This window comes from Eubalaena glacialis, chromosome 2 (genome assembly GCF_028564815.1).
Source record: "Eubalaena glacialis isolate mEubGla1 chromosome 2, mEubGla1.1.hap2.+ XY, whole genome shotgun sequence".
Lineage (NCBI taxonomy): Eukaryota > Metazoa > Chordata > Mammalia > Artiodactyla > Balaenidae > Eubalaena > Eubalaena glacialis.
In genome coordinates, this window is record NC_083717.1 from 11,649,678 (window position 1) to 11,668,155 (window position 18,478).

Consider the following 18,478-nt stretch of genomic DNA (forward strand, 5'->3'; position numbering starts at 1 on the left):
TTAAGCTGGGGTCCAAGATACCAGTTCTTATAATAAAGATCAAGTGAAGGAAAATACAACACATACATCTATGTCAAAAACTACCAATTTGATAAATGCAGAGGATCCAGGTGCTTTCATTTTGAAATAAAACCATTATGTTTCCTTTTGCTAAAATCTCACTCTAAAGATGTCACATTAATTCTATTGTCTTGACTGTTTTAAAGAAAATCATGGTACAGATTGTCAAAGGGTGAAGAAACATAATTGATTCGTACTAAATTATATGGAGGGTTGAAAGGAGTGCTATATTAGGAGGAGAATAGAATAGAATATGTTTGATACATAAAGGATATGTTATTTATAGTACAGGACTCTGATTTATATATATATTGATAAAGGATCTTTAAAGTCATGATTTAAACACTCTTGTTTCTATTTTCTTTTCTTCATGTCATTTTCTTTTGAATAACGATCAAAAGATGACACTAGTCCCCCAAAAGACAAAGGCACATGGAGAAAAGGCATTCCAAGTATTATGAGAAAGACATTTGAAAAAAAGCCTACTGCTACAGGAACGTTCGGGGTCAGACTGGATGATTGCCCGCCAGCTCATACTAATCGGGTAAGAGACACCAGCCAGCCAGATTTCCTAAAGCCATTAATTCAGCCGTAGTCATAACAGGACCCGCGTACACAGCCGTGCAGATCACAGGGAGTATCTGTCCACCTGTTGAGTATTTTCCTCTTCTTAACAGACCTTAGTTTCTCTAAGCATGTCTGACCTGTACGGGTGTATGGAGTAATTTTATCTAGAATGCTTTTTTCTAATGTGTTGACTCTGAAATAGAATAATTATTCAACTGCTAGGAATGTATCTGAAACGATCGGTAAGAAGTCATTTTCAAGTCATGTGTGTTTCTGCTTTCAGCATTTTAAAAGAAGGATGGGAACAAGAATCTGATTAAGAAAGTGTGATAAATATAAATGTGCGTGTGTGTGTGTGTGTGTGTGTGTTTACAATGCCCACGTTAGGATTCATATCATGAGTGGATGGATGTTATTCTTTCCCCCTCCTCTGCCCCTGCCCCCCTTCTTTTATTCCACTGAACTGTTTCCACATTCTCCCTACTTGCTCTTGTTTCTTCTTTAGACTGTTATCTCCCTGTGGGTCCTCCTCGTTCGGTCTTGACCTATTCATTCTCCTCCCTACTTGCTCTTGTTTCTTCTTTAGACTATTATCTCCCTATGGGTCCTCCTCGTTCAGTCTTGACCTATTCATTCTCTTTCCACTGACTCAACTATCTCTTGCTGCTTTTATCTCTTCCCAGTTCTCCAATGTTTATATTCTTTATTTTCTCTATATCAAATAACAGCAATTTATATACTGTTTCCTTTTGGATGAAAAGGGCCTTGTAGCTACGCTATGGATCTACTAACTGAAGATAAACATTCATGCTGTGTTAAATAAAATGTTTATTTCTTGTTTTGCAGTATATTCCATTAATAGTTGACATATGTTGCAAATTAGTTGAAGAAAGAGGTCTTGAATATACAGGTATTTATAGAGTTCCTGGAAACAATGCAGCCATCTCAAGTATGCAAGAGGAACTCAACAAGGGAATGGCTGATATTGATATACAAGACGATGTAAGTTTGTGTATTTCTATTTGAATAACTGGTCTGTGTTTTTTTCCTTTGTGGTATTGACTACAAACATACTGTATTTTTATTTTGCATACCTAGAAATGGCGAGATTTGAATGTGATAAGCAGTTTACTAAAATCCTTCTTCAGAAAACTCCCTGAACCACTTTTCACAAATGGTGAGTTAACCCCACCAAAGACACCGATGCAACAGTTGAACATTACATTGTTGGGAAACCACAGCATATTAAATTGAACCAGGGGAAAATATTTTTGTCAAAAGAAACAGGAGGTTTTGTTCTTATTTGTATACAAAGCATAATCATGTCCTATTTTTTGTCATTTGGATTGTTTTTTCCTCCTGATACATTTCAGTGAAAAACAGTTTATAAAACGTTGTTAAAGTTCAGTAAAAATGTATATTATCCTGTTCATTCATGTTTACAGCTGAGTTGAAAATATGTTATTATTGTTCTCAGTGAAAAGCCTCAGGCATAATAAGGTACAATTAGTAGAAAAGCATTTTTTCAGCCAAACCAACTATTTGACTTAGATAAGACCTTGTAGTAGACGTTGCAGTGCGGGGAGAGAAAGTGGACAGACTGTGTAAATACAGGATGTACCCTCAGAGAACTCACATTTTAGGGAATTTCCTTTGTTTGATAAGGCCTAGGGGAGTCATTAAAAACTATAGTAGTTTTATTTTACTTATTTATTTTTTTAATAAATTTATTTATGGCTGCGTTGGGTCTTCGTTGCTGCGCGGACTTTCTCTAGTTGCGGCGAGCGGGGGCTACTCTTTGTTGCAGTGTGCGGGCTTCTCATTGCGGTGGCTTCTCTTGTTGCAGAGCACGGGCTCTAGGCACGCGGGCTTCAGTAGTTGTGGCACACGGGCTTAGTAGTTGTGGCTCATGCGCTGTAGAGCGCAGGCTCAGTAGCTGTGGCCCACGGGCTTGGTTGCTCCATGGCCTGTGGGATCTTCCTGGACCAGGGCTCGAACCCCTGTTCCCTGCATTGGCAGGTGGATTCCTAACCACTGTGCCACCAGGGAAGCCCCTATAGTAGTTTTAGGACAACATTTCAAAGGCTATTTGGGGTCTTCCCTACTATTTTTTTCTTTTTAGTTGTGGTTTGAAATTGAACCTTAAAGGGAAACTAGATTACAGCTTACCTAAACAATTTAAGATGAATTTGGTTTTTTTTGTTCTTACTGTTGTCAGATAAATATGCCGACTTTATTGAAGCCAATCGTAAGGAAGATCCTCTAGATCGTCTGAAAACATTAAAAAGACTAGTAGGTATTATTTTATATTTTTGGAAGTACAACAAAAGTTCAGCATTTAAATCCATCATGAAAATAATATGTTTCAGATTCATGATTTGCCCGAACATCATTATGAAACACTCAAGTTTCTTTCGGCTCATCTGAAGACAGTGGCAGAAAATTCAGAAAAAAATAAGGTGTGTAAACTGTTTATTGAAGAGATGTACTCTCAGTGGCTTTAGTTGAAAAGATGTACTTCACTGCTTCATGCGAAATAGTCAAAAATAGGTTATAATTAAACAAAAGCTCTAAAATACATCATACTGGTGATCACGTCCCTCTAAAGATCACTACTAAAAGCAAAAGATTCCCAAAATATGAATTGTTGTTTTCTCAAGACATTTTCTTTTATGTTTATCCAGCAAGAAAAATGAAAAAGTCAGAAATTTTAGTTCTTTTATTTTTCAACTGTATATTAATATTTTGAATGGGCAATATTTGCACAAACAACAGTAAAAATGTATCAAATGGTATACAGTGAAAAACAACATTTTCTTTTTTTGTTTTGTTTCATTTAGATTTAGCAGATAATTTTTTTTGGTTTTGTTTTCACACCACCATATTACCTTTATCAAACACACCAAAATTTATTGTTCCTTCGTATTATCTAGTAGTCTGTTCACGTGTAGCTTGTCCTGATTGGTTTAAAGAAATATCTTTTGGATGAATATTGTATGATTTTACTCACATGGAATAAAAAAAAAAACCACACACAAAATAAATGAACAAACCAACAAAAACAACACATAGATACAGAGAACAGAGTAGTGGTTACCAGAGGGGGAGGGGCAGGGGAGGGTGAAAGGGTAAGGGGGAATCAACTCTGGTGATGGATGGAAACTAAATTTTTGGTGTGGATCCCAAGACCAGTTTGATTTTTTTTTTTTGAGTTCCACAATGGTTTTTTACCCTCTAGTATGTTTTGGGGATTGGTTATTTAATATTTTAATCAAATCCTAAGGTCAAAAAATTACACCAGACACTTATAAGATATAACAAAGAAAAACAAAAGATTCGCACCTTTGACAATCAGGTACTTAAACAGGAGTACAAACTATCATGGAAGGAAACATACAAACATATAGGCATGTAATACTGAGGTGTTCATTGGTACAAGGATAAGCAACAAGCTTTGGAAGTCTTGGTTGAAGTAAAAATTTTGTCAAAAGAATATTTTCAGACATTAGGTTTTACGTATTCATGATCTTAATGTACTACTCAGGCAAATTTGGAAATTTTTATGTATCTCGTTCCATTTGTTTAGTTTTTGAGGGGAGAGGTTTTCCCTATTCTTTTGCAAGTTTTATTCCCTTTGATTTTAATATTTTTGTCAGTTGATCCAGCTTTGTTAATACTTACTTTTGGCCGAGGTGCACGGCTTGTGGGGTCTTAGTTCCCTGACCAGGGATCGAACCTGTGCCCCCTGCAGTGGAAGTGCGGAGCCCTAACCACTGGACTGCCAGGGAATTCCCTGTAATACTAGTTTTGAACCAGATCAATTGTTTTCAATCAAAGACTTCCTGGAAAAAACGAATGCCAATTAAGTATTGTATGTTGTCATTAAAGCAAGAAAAAGAATTTACATATAGATCAGTTTATGGAAACTCTAACCCTGAAGCATTATTTTGTTTTACACACATCAGTCAGCCATTCTTTGAATTCTTTTTCATCAAAAGAGTCTTTCAGAAGTAAAATGCCAAACATGCAATGGGAATTTAAGCCTACTTTCTTAAGAAAAGTTGTGATATTTTCTAATATCATCCTCTGTTGCAGATGGAACCAAGAAACCTAGCCATAGTGTTTGGTCCAACTCTCGTGAGGACCTCTGAGGATAACATGACGCACATGGTCACTCACATGCCAGACCAGTACAAGATCGTAGAGACACTTATCCAGCACGTAAGTCCAGGCTTCGGCTCATCGAGAAAATTCTTTTTCGTGAGCAGCTGATAGTTGGTAGGGCAGAATTTGGTTATAATTTTTTTTTTTTTTTCTAAGAGAATTACCTTTTTTTCTGTGCTATCCTCCAAAATATAGATCTCTGTAGGGGGTTATTTAATTTCTCTTTTTCACCTTTTTTATTTTAAATTTTAGCATGACTGGTTTTTCACAGAAGAAGGTGCTGAAGAACCTCTTGTAAGTATTGTCCGTCAGCGTTTGTACTCTGTTCTTCTCATTTGGGACACACAAGATCCTGATCCTACAACTGTGTCACCTTCCTGCTTTGTATGCTATTGTCTGCTTTGCACCCCAAAAGCAGGTCTATAGCGCCTCAGTTTCTGATCTAATGAAAATCCAAGTATGATACTTATTTGGTAATTAATTATATGCAAATAATGTAAAAAATTAAGCATATGTCCTCCACTCAGTAATGTGTCTTTTACTAAATGTTGTTTGAATTTTAAAGAAAGTATCTTTGAAGAGATGATGAAGAGATCTTTGTTTATTAACCATAGACAACAGTGCAGGAGGAAAACACAGTAGACTCCCAGCCAGTGCCAAACATAGATCATTTACTCACCAACATTGGAAGGACAGGCGTCTCCCCTGGAGATGTATCAGGTAACTCTTGCCTGGGCAGTATTGATCTCTAGGTTAAAAGCTAAATTCTTATAACATGAAAGAGCAAATCAATCATAAGTAACAATTCACTATGATTTTTTTTTCCTTTTCTTCTCCTTTTTTTCCCTTTCCACTAATAAAAAAAAAAGTAATCTTCCTTTTCTGATTGATCTGAATTATCTTCCAGTGACTGTAATGCCATTGGCAGTGCATGGAGTTGTAATGCTTGTCAGAAAGGAAATATGAGGGAAAATGAGCATGCAAACCACTGTTTTGTTCTTTTTTTTTTTTTTTAATTCACAGTTTCCATGTAATAGTCATCACAAGGTAAAACAGATACACGCTACTGAGTATGTGGTTGCTGTGATGGCAGAAAGTGTGGTCTAGACTGTATGAGTAGTTCTCACTCTTGAGCTGGACGCTCTGTTGAAAAAGCAGCCAGTTAAATATGTGAAATGCTCATGGGCACCATTCCCATAAATGCAGTCTATTATCTTGTCACTACAGAGGTCACCGTAAAAGTCAATCTCTCTGACATTTTCTTCTGTCTTCTGTTGCCACCCTAACGTTCGGTGAAGTATCAGTTCTAATAGGCTCTTTCGATGCAGATTTTCTCCTGCCAAACTGTTGCACTAACCTAGCATGTTTTACACCGTGTTCTCCCTTTGTCTCTAGTTCTCGTTGTAGTCCTAAAGGGTTCTCTTTCCAGCACTTACTGACACAGGCACATCTGTACTGATGTTGCACAGGCGAGATGGGAGGAGTCTATCGCGTGGTAATGTCGCTAGTGGATTCCGTGGTGTCCCTGACGGACAGCTGGAACTGTAGGAAGAAGGAGGACTGCTGTCCGCACTGTAGCTGCCTTGTCTGCAGAAGCCCCCGCTTCCTGTAAACGCAAACCGAGCTGATCTGTGGTGTACACTTTCTCTTACGGTTATTGTAAACAGATCACTACTACCTTCTTAAAAGTTTTTCTGCTGTTTCTTGTTATTTCTGAAGCAGACCGTGAGGAGAAATAGCATGGTATGGTCTACCAGTTCTTAAAGTCATAAAGCATTGAGCCATGTGTTGAAAGGGGCGTGGCATGGGGCTCAGCTCATTAGTTCTGAAAATCCATTTCCCTGAAGTTGAAAGAGAAAATTTCCAAATTGGTGTCGTCCTGAAGAGTGCTAGCCCCTTCCTACCCTCTTTATACTTGTATAATCTGAGTTTTTGCCAGACAGTAAAATGATGCTCTCCATTTTTCCATTTCCATAATAGCATTTGTTGATAAATAATTGGAAAACTGGTAGCAATTTAACTAGTCAAAAGGATCCCTGACTGCACAGATGAGAAACCGGGGTCCAAAGCGCAGAGATCAGCATGATTTAACGTAACATCAAAGTGACTTAGAAGCAGGGTTATCCTAATGCATTCTTACGCACACAGTATATGCTTCTAAAATTTAACGTGGACAGTCTGACAAAAATCAGCATAAATACACTGAGTCTGCGCATCTCAGTTTGTAGCGAGGGCAGCCAGCAATCCTAAACGCTCTACGTTGTGTATCAGTTTCAGACACGGGATGTGGTACACAGTGCAATTCTTCAAAAGGTCTTCGAGCTGCTTTATTGCTAGATTTAGTACTTAGCAAATTGAATAAACACTAGTGTTTCTGTTTTGTTTAGCACAGGGCTCCTTTGCCATACCTATCATTGAGCTGATTCTGCCTACAATTCACAGCATCCTTTCACGGCGGTGGCTTTCTGTGGTGCAGCTTGCATCTTTGTGAGCTCTGACTATCCACTGTGTTCTATTGTTTTTGAGTTTTGCTTTCACATTTTGTTCTGTGCCTGTCTTTTCCATAAGTTTTGCATTGTTTGTTGAAAGCAGTAAAGAATCTGACCAATACTGACCATGTTTTCTTTAACTTCTCACAGATTCAGCTACTAGTGACTCAACAAAATCTAAGGTAAATTGTTTTGTACAGTTTGGAATATTTTAGAGGGGAATTGCTTTGTGGTTGATCGTTATGATTCGTATGCAGATGCACCCCTGTCTGTGTCTGATGACAGGCCAACAGAGTCTTATAAAGGGAAAAATTAATGCTTAAAGTAGAATATGATAGAGGAATAGTGGATTGTGAGGTGGGGTGTTGGATTTATCTCAGTGTAGTTTAGCATAATTCAAAGACGTAGGCATTTACCCCCTCATTCTTATTTTTTTTTTTAATTAATTAATTTATTTATTTTTGGCTGTGTTGGGTCTTCGTTTCTGTGGGAGGGCTTTCTCCAGTTGCGGCGAGCGGGGGCCACTCTTCATCGCGGTGCGCGGGCCTCTTACTGTCGCGGCCTCTCCCATTGCGGAGCACAAGCTCCAGACGCGCAGGCTCAGTAGTTGTGGCTCACGGGCTTAGTTGCTCCGTGGCATGTGGGATCCTCCCAGACCAGGGCTCAAACCCGTGTCCCCTGCATTGGCAGGCAGATTCTTAACCACTGCGCCACCAGGGAAGCCCCCCCACCTCATTCTTAATGTGAAAATTTTCTAACATATGCAAAAGTAGAGAGAATAATATAATGAGCCCTTATTATCCACCCTCAACAATTAACACATGGCCAAGTTTGTCTCATCTGCACCCACCCACTTTCCTCCTCCTCGTGACTTTTTTTTTGGCCTCGCAGCTGGTGGGATCTTAGTTCTCCTACCAGGGATGGAACCCGTGTCCCCTACAGTAGAAGCTCAGAGTGTTAACTACTGGACCACCAGGGAAGTCCCTCGGGACTATTTGGAAGCAAATCCCAAACATTTTATTTCATTCTGTAAACATTTCAGTAGTAATATAGACTTTATTATTATTATACATTTTTTATGAAAATATATATTCTTGCCTTCTTTTCAACAAGATCACTAATTTTGGTTTTAATAAATTTATTTATTTATTTATGGCTGCATTGGGTCTTCGTTGCTGCTTGCGGGCTTTCTCTAGTTGCGGCGAGCGGGGACTACTCTCTGTTGCGGTGCGCGGGCTTCTCATTGCGGTGGCTTCTCTTGTTGCAGAGCACGGGCTCTAGGCACACGGGCCTCAGTAGTTGTGGCTCGCGGGCTCTGGAGCACAGGCTCAGTAGTTGTGGCACACGGGCTTAGTTGCACTGCGGCATGTGGGATCTTCCTGGACCAGGGCTCGAACCCATGACCCCTGCATTGGCAGGAGGATTCTTAACCACCGCACTACCAGGGAAGTCCCTAATTTTGTTTTTATAATCAATTTTTGTTTACATAATTTGTGTTCTGTTGACACCACCACCAAAGTGCACTTTTTGAGTAGTTTTTAAGACATTCAGTTAGAAAGTTTTTCATTAATTCAGTTTGTGCCAGCTTTGCTCTTCTGAGACTGTAGCAAGTAGAACTGTCAATAAATTTCTTCAAATGTTCTATTTGGAAATGAGACATACGTATCATTACATATCATTTCTAAACATAATGGGATCACATATGACTAAATTAGAGTTGAATTTTTGCAGAAAATATCATAAAATATTTAATGATATATTATTCGCTATCACTTACATTTTGATTTTTACCATCTTTTTACCCCAACTTTTTTTTTTTTTTTTTTGCGAGGGCTTTCTCTAGTTGTGGCAAGTGGGGGCCACTCTTCATCACGGTGCGCGGGCCTCTCACTATCGCGGCCTCTCTTGTTGCGGAGCACAGGCTCCAGACGCGCAGGCTCAGTAGCTGTGGCTCACGGGCCTAGTTGCTCCGCGGCATGTGGGATCTTCCCAGACCAGGGCTCGAACCCGTGTCCCCTGCATTGGCAGGCAGATTCTCAACCACTGCGCCACCAGGGAAGCCCCTACCCCAACTTTTTATTTTGAAAAATTTTAAGCCTACAAAAAAGTTATTGGAATAATAGCACCCAAACCTTTTGCCCTAGATTTATCAGTTGGTAAATCTTGATATATATGTAATTTTTTTTTTCTGAGTCATTTGAGAGTTAACTTATAGACATGATAACACTTTACCCCTAAATGCTTCAGTGTGCATCTCCGAAGAACAAGGGGATCCTTCTATGTAATTACAGCATAATTATTGTATTCTGGTAGTTCACATGAGTACAATACATTATTATTTCTAATGTACAGTTTTTACACAAATTTTGCCAGTTGTCCCAATAATGTGTGTTGTTTTTTTCTTTTCCTGTATATAGGATGCAATCAAGGATCGCCCCTTGCGTTATGTTGTCATGTCTCCTTAGACTTCTTTACTTTGGAACAGTTTCCCACCTCTTTTTGCCAGAATATGAGATTTTAGATTTAGATTTTTAGGTTTTAGATTTCATACCTGTTTGAAATTCCCTCCTTTCCTCTTACTAGATGCATATTTCTTAACCTGTGGTTATAGCAGTCTCTTCATCTTAAGTAAATTATGGTGGTGTTTGTATTATACCTATAATATAATGGATGTCCAAATGATGTAATTCTTTGTAACAATTTTTTTCAGTTGTAAAATAATATAGTCATTTGCTCCAACACATAGTGATCACAGAAACATCGAATTTTAAAGGGAACCGTTGGGAATCTTAAAGATAGTATAATCTAATTTCTTCTCACTTAAATCAGCAATGAAGTTGAGGTGTTTAAAAGTGAATCACTTGCTTAGTGTCATACACTGCAAGCTAGGGAAGGAACACCAGGTCTTCTAATTCAGAGCTCAGTCACAGCCATCATCCCCTACGGTCTTCAACAGAATGTGTTAAATGTGAATAACCCTTAGAAAGGTCCTGTATAATTATAAAATCCTTTATAACTTATAAAAACAAAGTTCCATCAATCTGTGATTTCATTTTGGTGAATCCTTTCTAATACAAAAGCCTGAATTTTTACTGTAATTTTCAAGACTTCAGTATAGTAGTTCTAGCTTGTCTAAGATTTTTAGGACAATAGAGAAACTATTACTCAGTTTCTGTTACTCTGCATACTTCCTGCCTGCCTGCTTGACTTAAATGGTGTGTGTTACACCAGCTAGTGTTTATTGACCGCCCCCACCCGAATTTACTTAGCCTGTAGGCATCATGAACACTTAAACACTCATCATCAAGAACCTATTAGGCGTAGCTGACAAAGCCAATTGGCCGCACTGCCACTTTCTCAATACAGGGCACTGCAGTGTTTCTTTGGTAAGGATTTAAGGTCTTTAATTGACCTTATGTTTTTTGAACTTCGTGATTTGCTTGTTACTTGAGGTCAGTGAAGACAGTGCCAACTTGATTTACCTAAGGCCAGTCTCTGCAGATCCAGCCTGCCTGAACTAATGAGAACCCAGGAGCTCCCTTATCTTAATCAGCTTATCTGATACAGTATCTGTATCATGTGATAGCTGTAATTGGAAGATTGAAGTCAGTCATAAAATTTTAACCAATGTCAGAATATTATATTCAACTCTGTCGGAATATTGACTCTTTATGAGACCCGTGTTCCAGAGGAAGGAACCTGAGGACCCTCTGAGGGTAGCAGAAGCAGGGACGGTCTGTAGATGGAGGGAAGTCAAGAAGAATAAGAGTGCGAGAGGGCCCCAAGCACAGAAGGTGTCCCTGAAAGACAGGTTTATGTCAGCTGTGACATGGCAGATAAATACCACCAGGCAAGAAATGGGACAGATTAAATAAAAATAAGAAGTTGTCTTAGGTACAAGTTAAAAGGGGGTGTAAAAACTACACCCTATTATTACTTGGCTTTAGTGGTTAAGAAATACTTGGGGGAGGGGGAGGGAAGGAGTGGGAATTTGGGATGATCAGATGCAAACTATTCAATGTTATATACAGGATGGATAAACAACAAGGTCCTGCTGTACAGCACAGGGAACTATATTCAGTCTCCTGTGCTAAACCATAATGGAAAAGAATATGAAAAAAAAGAATGTCTATATGTGTATAACTGAGTCACTTTGCTGTACAGCAGAGACGGGCACAACATTGTAAATCAACTATATTTCAGTTAAAAAATAAAATAAAAAAGAATCACCAAAGCAATGGAAATCACACAAAAAAAGAAATATTGGTGCTGGGCGGGGGGAACCTTTTCAGAAAATGAACTCAATAACGTTCTTACGTTCAAAGTCTCGTGTCTCTGCCCCCCAGGGTTCTTGGGGATCCGGAAAAGATCAGTATAGCAGGGACCTGCTTGTGTCGTCCATCTTCGCGGCCGCCAGTCGCAAGAGGAAGAAACCGAAAGAAAAAGCACAGCCCAGCAGCTCGGAAGACGAACTGGACAATGTGTTTTTTAAGAAAGAAAACGCAGAGCAGGGTCACAACGATATTAAAGAAGAGTCCAAAAAAGAGAGCGAGACACCGGGCAGGAAACAAAGGACCGTGGCTTGCAAAGAAAATCACGCGAAGAAAGACGGCAGCGCGGCCAGAGCTGATCAGCGAGCCCTGCGGGGGGAGAGCGCGGAGCCCCCGGCCCCCCAGGGCGCCAAGCAGAGCAGGTCGCCCACCCCGAGCTGTCGCCTGGCCATCCTGAAAGAGGGCCCCAGAGCCCTCGCGGCCCAGAAGGCCTCCCACCCGGACGAGACGGGGCCCGACTCCGGCGCCCTGGCGAGGTTTTCCACCAAGAAATCCACCAGCCCCGAACCCAGAGTCGGCGAGTTTCTGGTCAGTGTCGGCACCATCACCGCCGACGACCCGGCAACGTCGCCCGCCCCCTCCGTGACCGGCCTCGACTCCAGCCGGCTGAGCCCCGAAGTGCAGTCGGTGGCCGAGAGCAGGGGCGACGACGCCGACGACGAGAGGAGCGAGCTGGTCAGCGAGGGGCGGCCGGTGGAGACGGACAGCGAGAGCGACTTCCCCGTCTTCCCCGCCGCGCTGGCCTCCGAGAGGCTCCTGCGAGGAAAGCTGCAAGAGGCCACGAAGACGAGCCGGCGGAACTCGGAAGGCAGTGAAGTCAGCGGTACAGAGGGGAGTTTAACGCCGAGTTTAGAGAGCCGGAGACTGCTGTTCAGTTCCCATAAGCTGATTGAGTGTGACACTCTGTCCAGGAAAAAATCCGCCAGATTCAAGTCAGACAGCGCGACTCTAGGAGATGCCAAGAATGAGAAGGAAGCCCCTTCCATCACGAAGGTGTTCGAGGTGATGAAAAAAGGAAAATCAACAGGGAGTTTGCTGACACCACCAGCCAGAAGCGAATCCGAGAAACAGGAACCCACCTGGAAAACGAAAATAGCTGATCGGTTAAAACTGAGGCCCAAAGCGCCGGCAGATGACATGTTTGGAGTAGGAACTCAAAAAACCAACACCGATCCTGCCAAAAGGAAAAACATCAAACGCAGACACACACTGGGAGGGCACAGGGATGCTACTGAAATCAGTGTTTTGAATTTCTGGAGAGCGCAGGAGCAGAGTGGGGACAGAGAATCCGAACTCTCAGCTGTGACTCGGTTGAAGCCCAAATGCTCAGCCCAGGACCTGTCCATCTCAGACTGGCTGGCCAGGGAGCGGCTACGCACCAGCACGGCCGACCTGAGCAGAGGGGACGCGGGGGACCCCCAGCCCCAGAGCCTTAGCACGTTAGACATACCCACCACGGACCCAGCCCTGTCTTCTCAGTCCCATGCAGACAGTTCTCCCAGCACCTTGGCTTCAACTAACAGGCCCCCTCTTTCCACACCACCACAGTCACCTGACCAAATCAATGGAGAAAGCTTCCAGAACACGAGCCAGAACGCCAGTTCTGCAGCGACAGCCCAACCTCATCAACTGTCCGAAACCCCAGGCAACAAAGCACAGTTCCATCCCTGTCTTTAAACTGGGGGTACGTCCACTCCAGCGAATAAAAGCTACTGTTACACGTTCCATAACTCTGTAAATATTTTCTTGTACCAGAATTGTTATTATGCAGCCTTCATTTGGGCTGGTTTCATCATTTTGCACTGTGAAATAGCTTTACAGTGCATTACTACAGCCAGAAGAACATATATATATATTTAAAAATATATTGGATAGTTGTATACAAACGAGCAAGGTTATTTGTTGCGACTCAACGCATAGTGCATACACCCAAGATTACTGAAGAAAATAGCTGGCATTAGTATGCAGCAAATGTGTTCTTTTGGTTTCATCACTAACAAAAGTGCCTCATCATAAAAATACATTTGGTTTTTAGGGTGCCATATTGTTAAAATTAGATAACTTACACTGAGTAAACAAATGCGTTTTATTGGTAACAAATTTCATCACATTTACCAGTTTTAACACAGGTAGATACAGAACTTCCATTCTCTAGTCATTCCAGGTGGATCTCTGAGTTTTCTATTCAAACTTTTAATACAGTTTTTGAGTTTTGTGTGACTTGAATTTTTAATCTTTCTGTAAAATACGTAACTTAAATGAACATATTATATGTGTATCTTTTCTTCAGATACCAGATTTGATATAAATGTTGTAACATAGGTGTGTAGATAGTGACCTGGATGGAACTGGCTTCTTTATGGAGAAGAATATAATTCTGCATGAGGACTTAATGGATCCAAACCTGTGTCATGCCTGTGTGCATACCCAATTAAACACTGGAAATAAAAATTGTTTTGGTGAACTTTGCATGGCTTGAAACTTATTCTAATATATATATTTAAATGCCATCCATTTATAACTGCCTTAATTGGTTCTGACATTTATTTATTTATGTATTTATTTAATTTTTTGCTGCCGTGCGACACGCAGGATCTTAGTTCCCTGACCAGGGATTGAACCTGTGCCCCCTGCGGTGGAAGCGCGGAATCCTAACCACTGGACGGCCGGGGAAGTCCCTGGTTCTGACCTTTAAAAATTTACCTACTCTGTACATTCCCCCTCTCTTTTTGGCCGTGTCTGGCAGGGCTCTCTTGTAAATGTTTCCATTGGCCTAACTTCACTCGTGTACACGGATAATATTTAACTTTTCTAGCTGAAGTCATATATGCTGTTTACCTTTTTCTGGAGATTATCAGTGAAGGGAACATGCATTTGGAAGTCAAACCAACTCTATTTCCTAGATACATTAACTTGGACAAATTATTTAACGTCTCTTAATTTATTCCCTTGTATAAACGATGATAATAATAGTATCTACTATAAGGGTTATTAGATTTAAATGAGATACTCTTCCAAATATAGTGCCTGCCACACATTACTTGCAAAATGTATATCAAAGATACTCTTAGAAATAATGGGTACCTAAAGATTATTAAATCAAAAAAATCTGTCCAGTTTTAAATAAATTTCACATGTCTCATTTCTAAAAGTTCTGTTTAGTTGTTTCAAAACAGCCTAGTCAATTTTGAGATCCCTTTTGTTTGTATCACATTTTAAGCCTTCTTTTATGTCTATAAAATATTAAACCCATTGATGTTAGCATGAATTCTAGAACCAGACTGCCTGGCTTCAAATCTAGGCTCTGCCTAGATTTACAAACTGGATGAGTTTGATAGCTACGTAACTTCTCTGTGCCTTTCCTCACATGTGGAATGAAGAAAAGGCACAGAGAAGTCTCATTGTTATATGTGATTGCTGTTATTGTTATATTTTAGATCTGATGCTTGCCATAGCTTCAGTTTTATCAGGTCTGTTTCTTTCATCTTTAACCTCTAATTCTTTAATCTGATATTTCTACTGACCCCTGCCTATGGTGATTCTGTTTTCTCATATATTTATAGTGTTTACTCATACAAGTCAGAATAAGAGATTTATAATTTTATCATTATCTTTGTGCCAAAAAAGTATGCCTTGGTCATGGTGTACATAGTTCAATGTACCCAAATGATAATTTTCCCCTTTTCTATTTTTGAGAATACTGGAAGGTTGCTTTTTGAAGAGAAAGTGAGAGGAAGAATCAAGCATCTTCATGCCACCTCCTCTGTGGCTTTGAAAGTCAACGTAAAATTCCTAGTAGCTCATAGAGTCACACAAGAACCTCTGGAGAGTTTTCTTAGAGGAGCCCTTAAGATTCAGAGAATAACGTCTCTAGCTTCCTAGTGAATCAAACACAGAAGCAGAAATAGGACTTTGTTCTTTTTTAAGTGACCACTATATTATATTTCTAGGATAGATACCATTTTAAAACTACGAAATGGACAGTTTATTTTTTTTTAATTAATTAATTTATTATTTTTGGCTGCATTGGGTCTTTGTTGCTACACGCCGGCTTTCTCTAGTTGTGGTGAGCGGGGACTACTCTTCGTTGCGGTGCGCGGGCTTCTCATTGCGGTGGCTTTTCGTGGCGGAGCACGGGCTCTAGGCGCGCGGGCTTCAGTAGTTGTGGCTCACGGGCTCAGTAGTTGTGGCTCACGGGCTCTAGAGCGCAGGCTCAGTAGTTGTGGCTTCATTGCTCCGCGGCATGTGGGATCTTCCCGGACCAGGGCTGGAATCCATGTCTCCTGCATTGGCAGACGGATTCTTAACCACTGCGCCACCAGGGAAGCCCTGATACCATTTTAAATATTAGGAAACAGTAATCTTTCCATTCCTCCAGCCCCTTGGAATAGATATCATGCAAACAAAGCTCTTAAATCATAAAATTATAGCTTAAGCATTCAAACTTCCTTCCTTGGGTTCCTCATCCTGCTAAGAAGGGGCTGCGGACTCAAGGACCTCGGGCGCACCTCCCCCCATGTCTCTCCACGTGCGCTTTTCACGAGCGCGCCCTCCAGCTGCGGCTCGTGATCGCTTAGTCCAGCCTGCCCCTTACCTAATTATTTTCATCTCATGCGGTCTTAGTGGACGGATTGCTTGCCTGTGGCCATAATAAGAAAAGTGTTCCCAGTGAACAAAAAGAGATGTCACGTAAGAATCCAGATTCTCTTAAAACTGGACGATCTGGCAGCTCTGGTTCCTCTAGACCCACATTCCCACAGAAACTGGGTAGCTGCCACTCCTTACAGCTTTCTGGCTCCCCCAGGCCCCCCACCCCTGCCTCCACCAGCCTGGGGCCACTGCACAGAGCATTGCAGTCTCTGCTTTAAGCCCTAAATTACCACCCTGACGCCTAGAGTGGATAAGCCGTCCTTGATTAAAGAAAGTACAACTGTGGCCTCTCACCAACCCCAATCCCAGTGTCTAAAATCAGGAGTAAGAAAGAACAGAAAAGGACAGCCGAGGAGGGAATTCCTGGACGGATGTTTCCTCAACGCCTCCACCACTGCATGTGCGATGACAGCGGCTCACACGAGGTGCAGCGACTGCCAGGCCCACAGCGTTCTAAGTGTTTTCCAGGCAACAACACTGACTGCACAGATGTACCGTGCAACAGATGTGGTGCAGAGTCCTGCTTCTTCACCAGTGTAAAGGTCACACTTCTCAGCCTCTCGCCCAGCCAGGTGTGGCCATGTGCCCACCAGCTAAAAGGAGTGGTTTATGCAACTTCCAGCAAGTGTCCTTAAAGGGAGGGGCATGTGGTTCTCCCTGCTTTCCTCTTTTCACCAATGGATCCTGGAGCTTCAGCAGCCCTTTTGAACCATGAGGTAACCGGGAACAGGAGAGAGCCTCGAGGGGGAGCCTACACATCTGACCCCGTGGACTGCCTGCCACACCAGCTGTGGACCCCACCTCTAGGTGGCCTGGGCATGACAGAGGGATAGACTTCTCTCTGGTTTAGGCCATTATTATTTGGGGTTTTCTGGCATGCATAGCTGAACCTAGTCCTAGATGTTCCAGAAGTATAGTATCCTATGATATCCCTCTCTTCCAGATGAGGAAACTGAGGCAGAGAGGTTCAGCCACTGGTCCAAGATTTTGCAGCTAAGAATGCCAAATGGTTTTCCACCCAGGTGAGATGTACCACATGTGGTCCCATACCTAGCAGTGGCATTAGGATTCATTAAATTGACTCCAATGGTTCCAGTTTTTGTTTTAGTAAGGCAGAGTTTTAGAACTTAATGTAGAGATTTCTCTCTCTTTATAATATGCTAAGAACACAAAAGTAAAAACATCGGGTTAGTATTATGTATCTGAATAAAACCTACTAGTCACTTGAGGATTTTAGACTGATCTATCAGAGGTTTTTCTAAAATGAGAGAATTTACTTTGGGAGGTGTATCCGGAAGAAATAGAGGACATCAGAACACGACTTTCGATGGTTTAAGCACTTTTAATTTCTCTTACATACGTAATTTAAACTTGCTTTTAGTTACTAACTCTGGGCCATTTCCATAAGCAATCTCAGTTTTCCGTAGGAAAGCCAAATTCTGAGAAATAAAACTCCCTCAAGAAAAAAGCTTTGATTTGTTTAAACATTTTTATTTTCTGGGAACAAAAATCATTTCTTAGGGAGATAAAATATATATTTTCAATTTTTCAAACCGAGCAATACCGCCAACCTCAATTCTCATTTGAAATCCAAACAATAGCTTGGTACATGCAGTTTCTTTTCTCAGAAACAAAACAGAACATACCAGCTCTGTACGGACCGGAACTGAGCCCTGGGCGTGCGTTCCGCTGCCACATTCTAGGGCAGCTCCTCTTATTTTCTCGTGGACAGCAAACCCTCTGGCTCTGCAGACGTCACCTGGAATCTTCCTTGACTCAACCTCTCTTGTCTCTTTGGTGCTTCTCAACTTCTGGAAGCTGCCTCCTGACATCAGTGCCGCTCTTCCTGACTTCAGAGCCACAATCGCCCCCATCACATCACCCCAGAGTGCCTGTCCCCTCAGTCACCTCCCTCCTCCCCCTTATCCCTGGAATAGGCCATCTCCCCTCAGGTGCCATTTTCCAGCCCTGGTTCCCACTGGGAAAGATGTGAGGAAAGGTCTTGGGAGAGGTAAGCGGATGGGGTCACTTACTCAAAGCGACGCCCTGTCTTTTCTAATTCCGAGGCAGGAAGACAGTGTGGCAGAAAGCCACTTCCATGCCCTGGTGCTCTCGTGAGGGGAGGGCAGCCTGAGCTCCAGGGGGGCCTGGAGCTGACCTGTGTCACCTGTGGGCATGCCTGTCAGCCAGGCTGCAGGCCACACGGGTCTTCACCTG

The 18,478-nt window shown here is 41.6% G+C and overlaps 1 protein-coding gene across 5 annotated transcripts in view; it reads left to right on the forward strand.

Annotated features, from left to right (window-relative positions):
• The window catches only part of ARHGAP21 (Rho GTPase activating protein 21), a 126,011-nt gene extending 111,944 nt beyond the window's left edge, over nucleotides 1-14,067 (forward strand). For all 5 annotated transcript variants that reach the window (XM_061178590.1, XM_061178604.1, XM_061178611.1 and 2 more), the window contains exons 16-25: nucleotides 462-604; nucleotides 1,474-1,629; nucleotides 1,726-1,804; nucleotides 2,846-2,919; nucleotides 2,997-3,086; nucleotides 4,723-4,848; nucleotides 5,044-5,085; nucleotides 5,406-5,511; nucleotides 7,431-7,462; nucleotides 11,627-14,067. In XM_061178590.1, coding sequence (XP_061034573.1) covers nucleotides 462-604; nucleotides 1,474-1,629; nucleotides 1,726-1,804; nucleotides 2,846-2,919; nucleotides 2,997-3,086; nucleotides 4,723-4,848; nucleotides 5,044-5,085; nucleotides 5,406-5,511; nucleotides 7,431-7,462; nucleotides 11,627-13,288 — 2,510 coding nt within the window. In that variant the 3' untranslated portion in view covers nucleotides 13,289-14,067. The remainder of the gene's footprint in view (nucleotides 1-461; nucleotides 605-1,473; nucleotides 1,630-1,725; nucleotides 1,805-2,845; nucleotides 2,920-2,996; nucleotides 3,087-4,722; nucleotides 4,849-5,043; nucleotides 5,086-5,405; nucleotides 5,512-7,430; nucleotides 7,463-11,626) is intronic.
• Nucleotides 14,068-18,478: the final 4,411 nt, after the last annotated feature.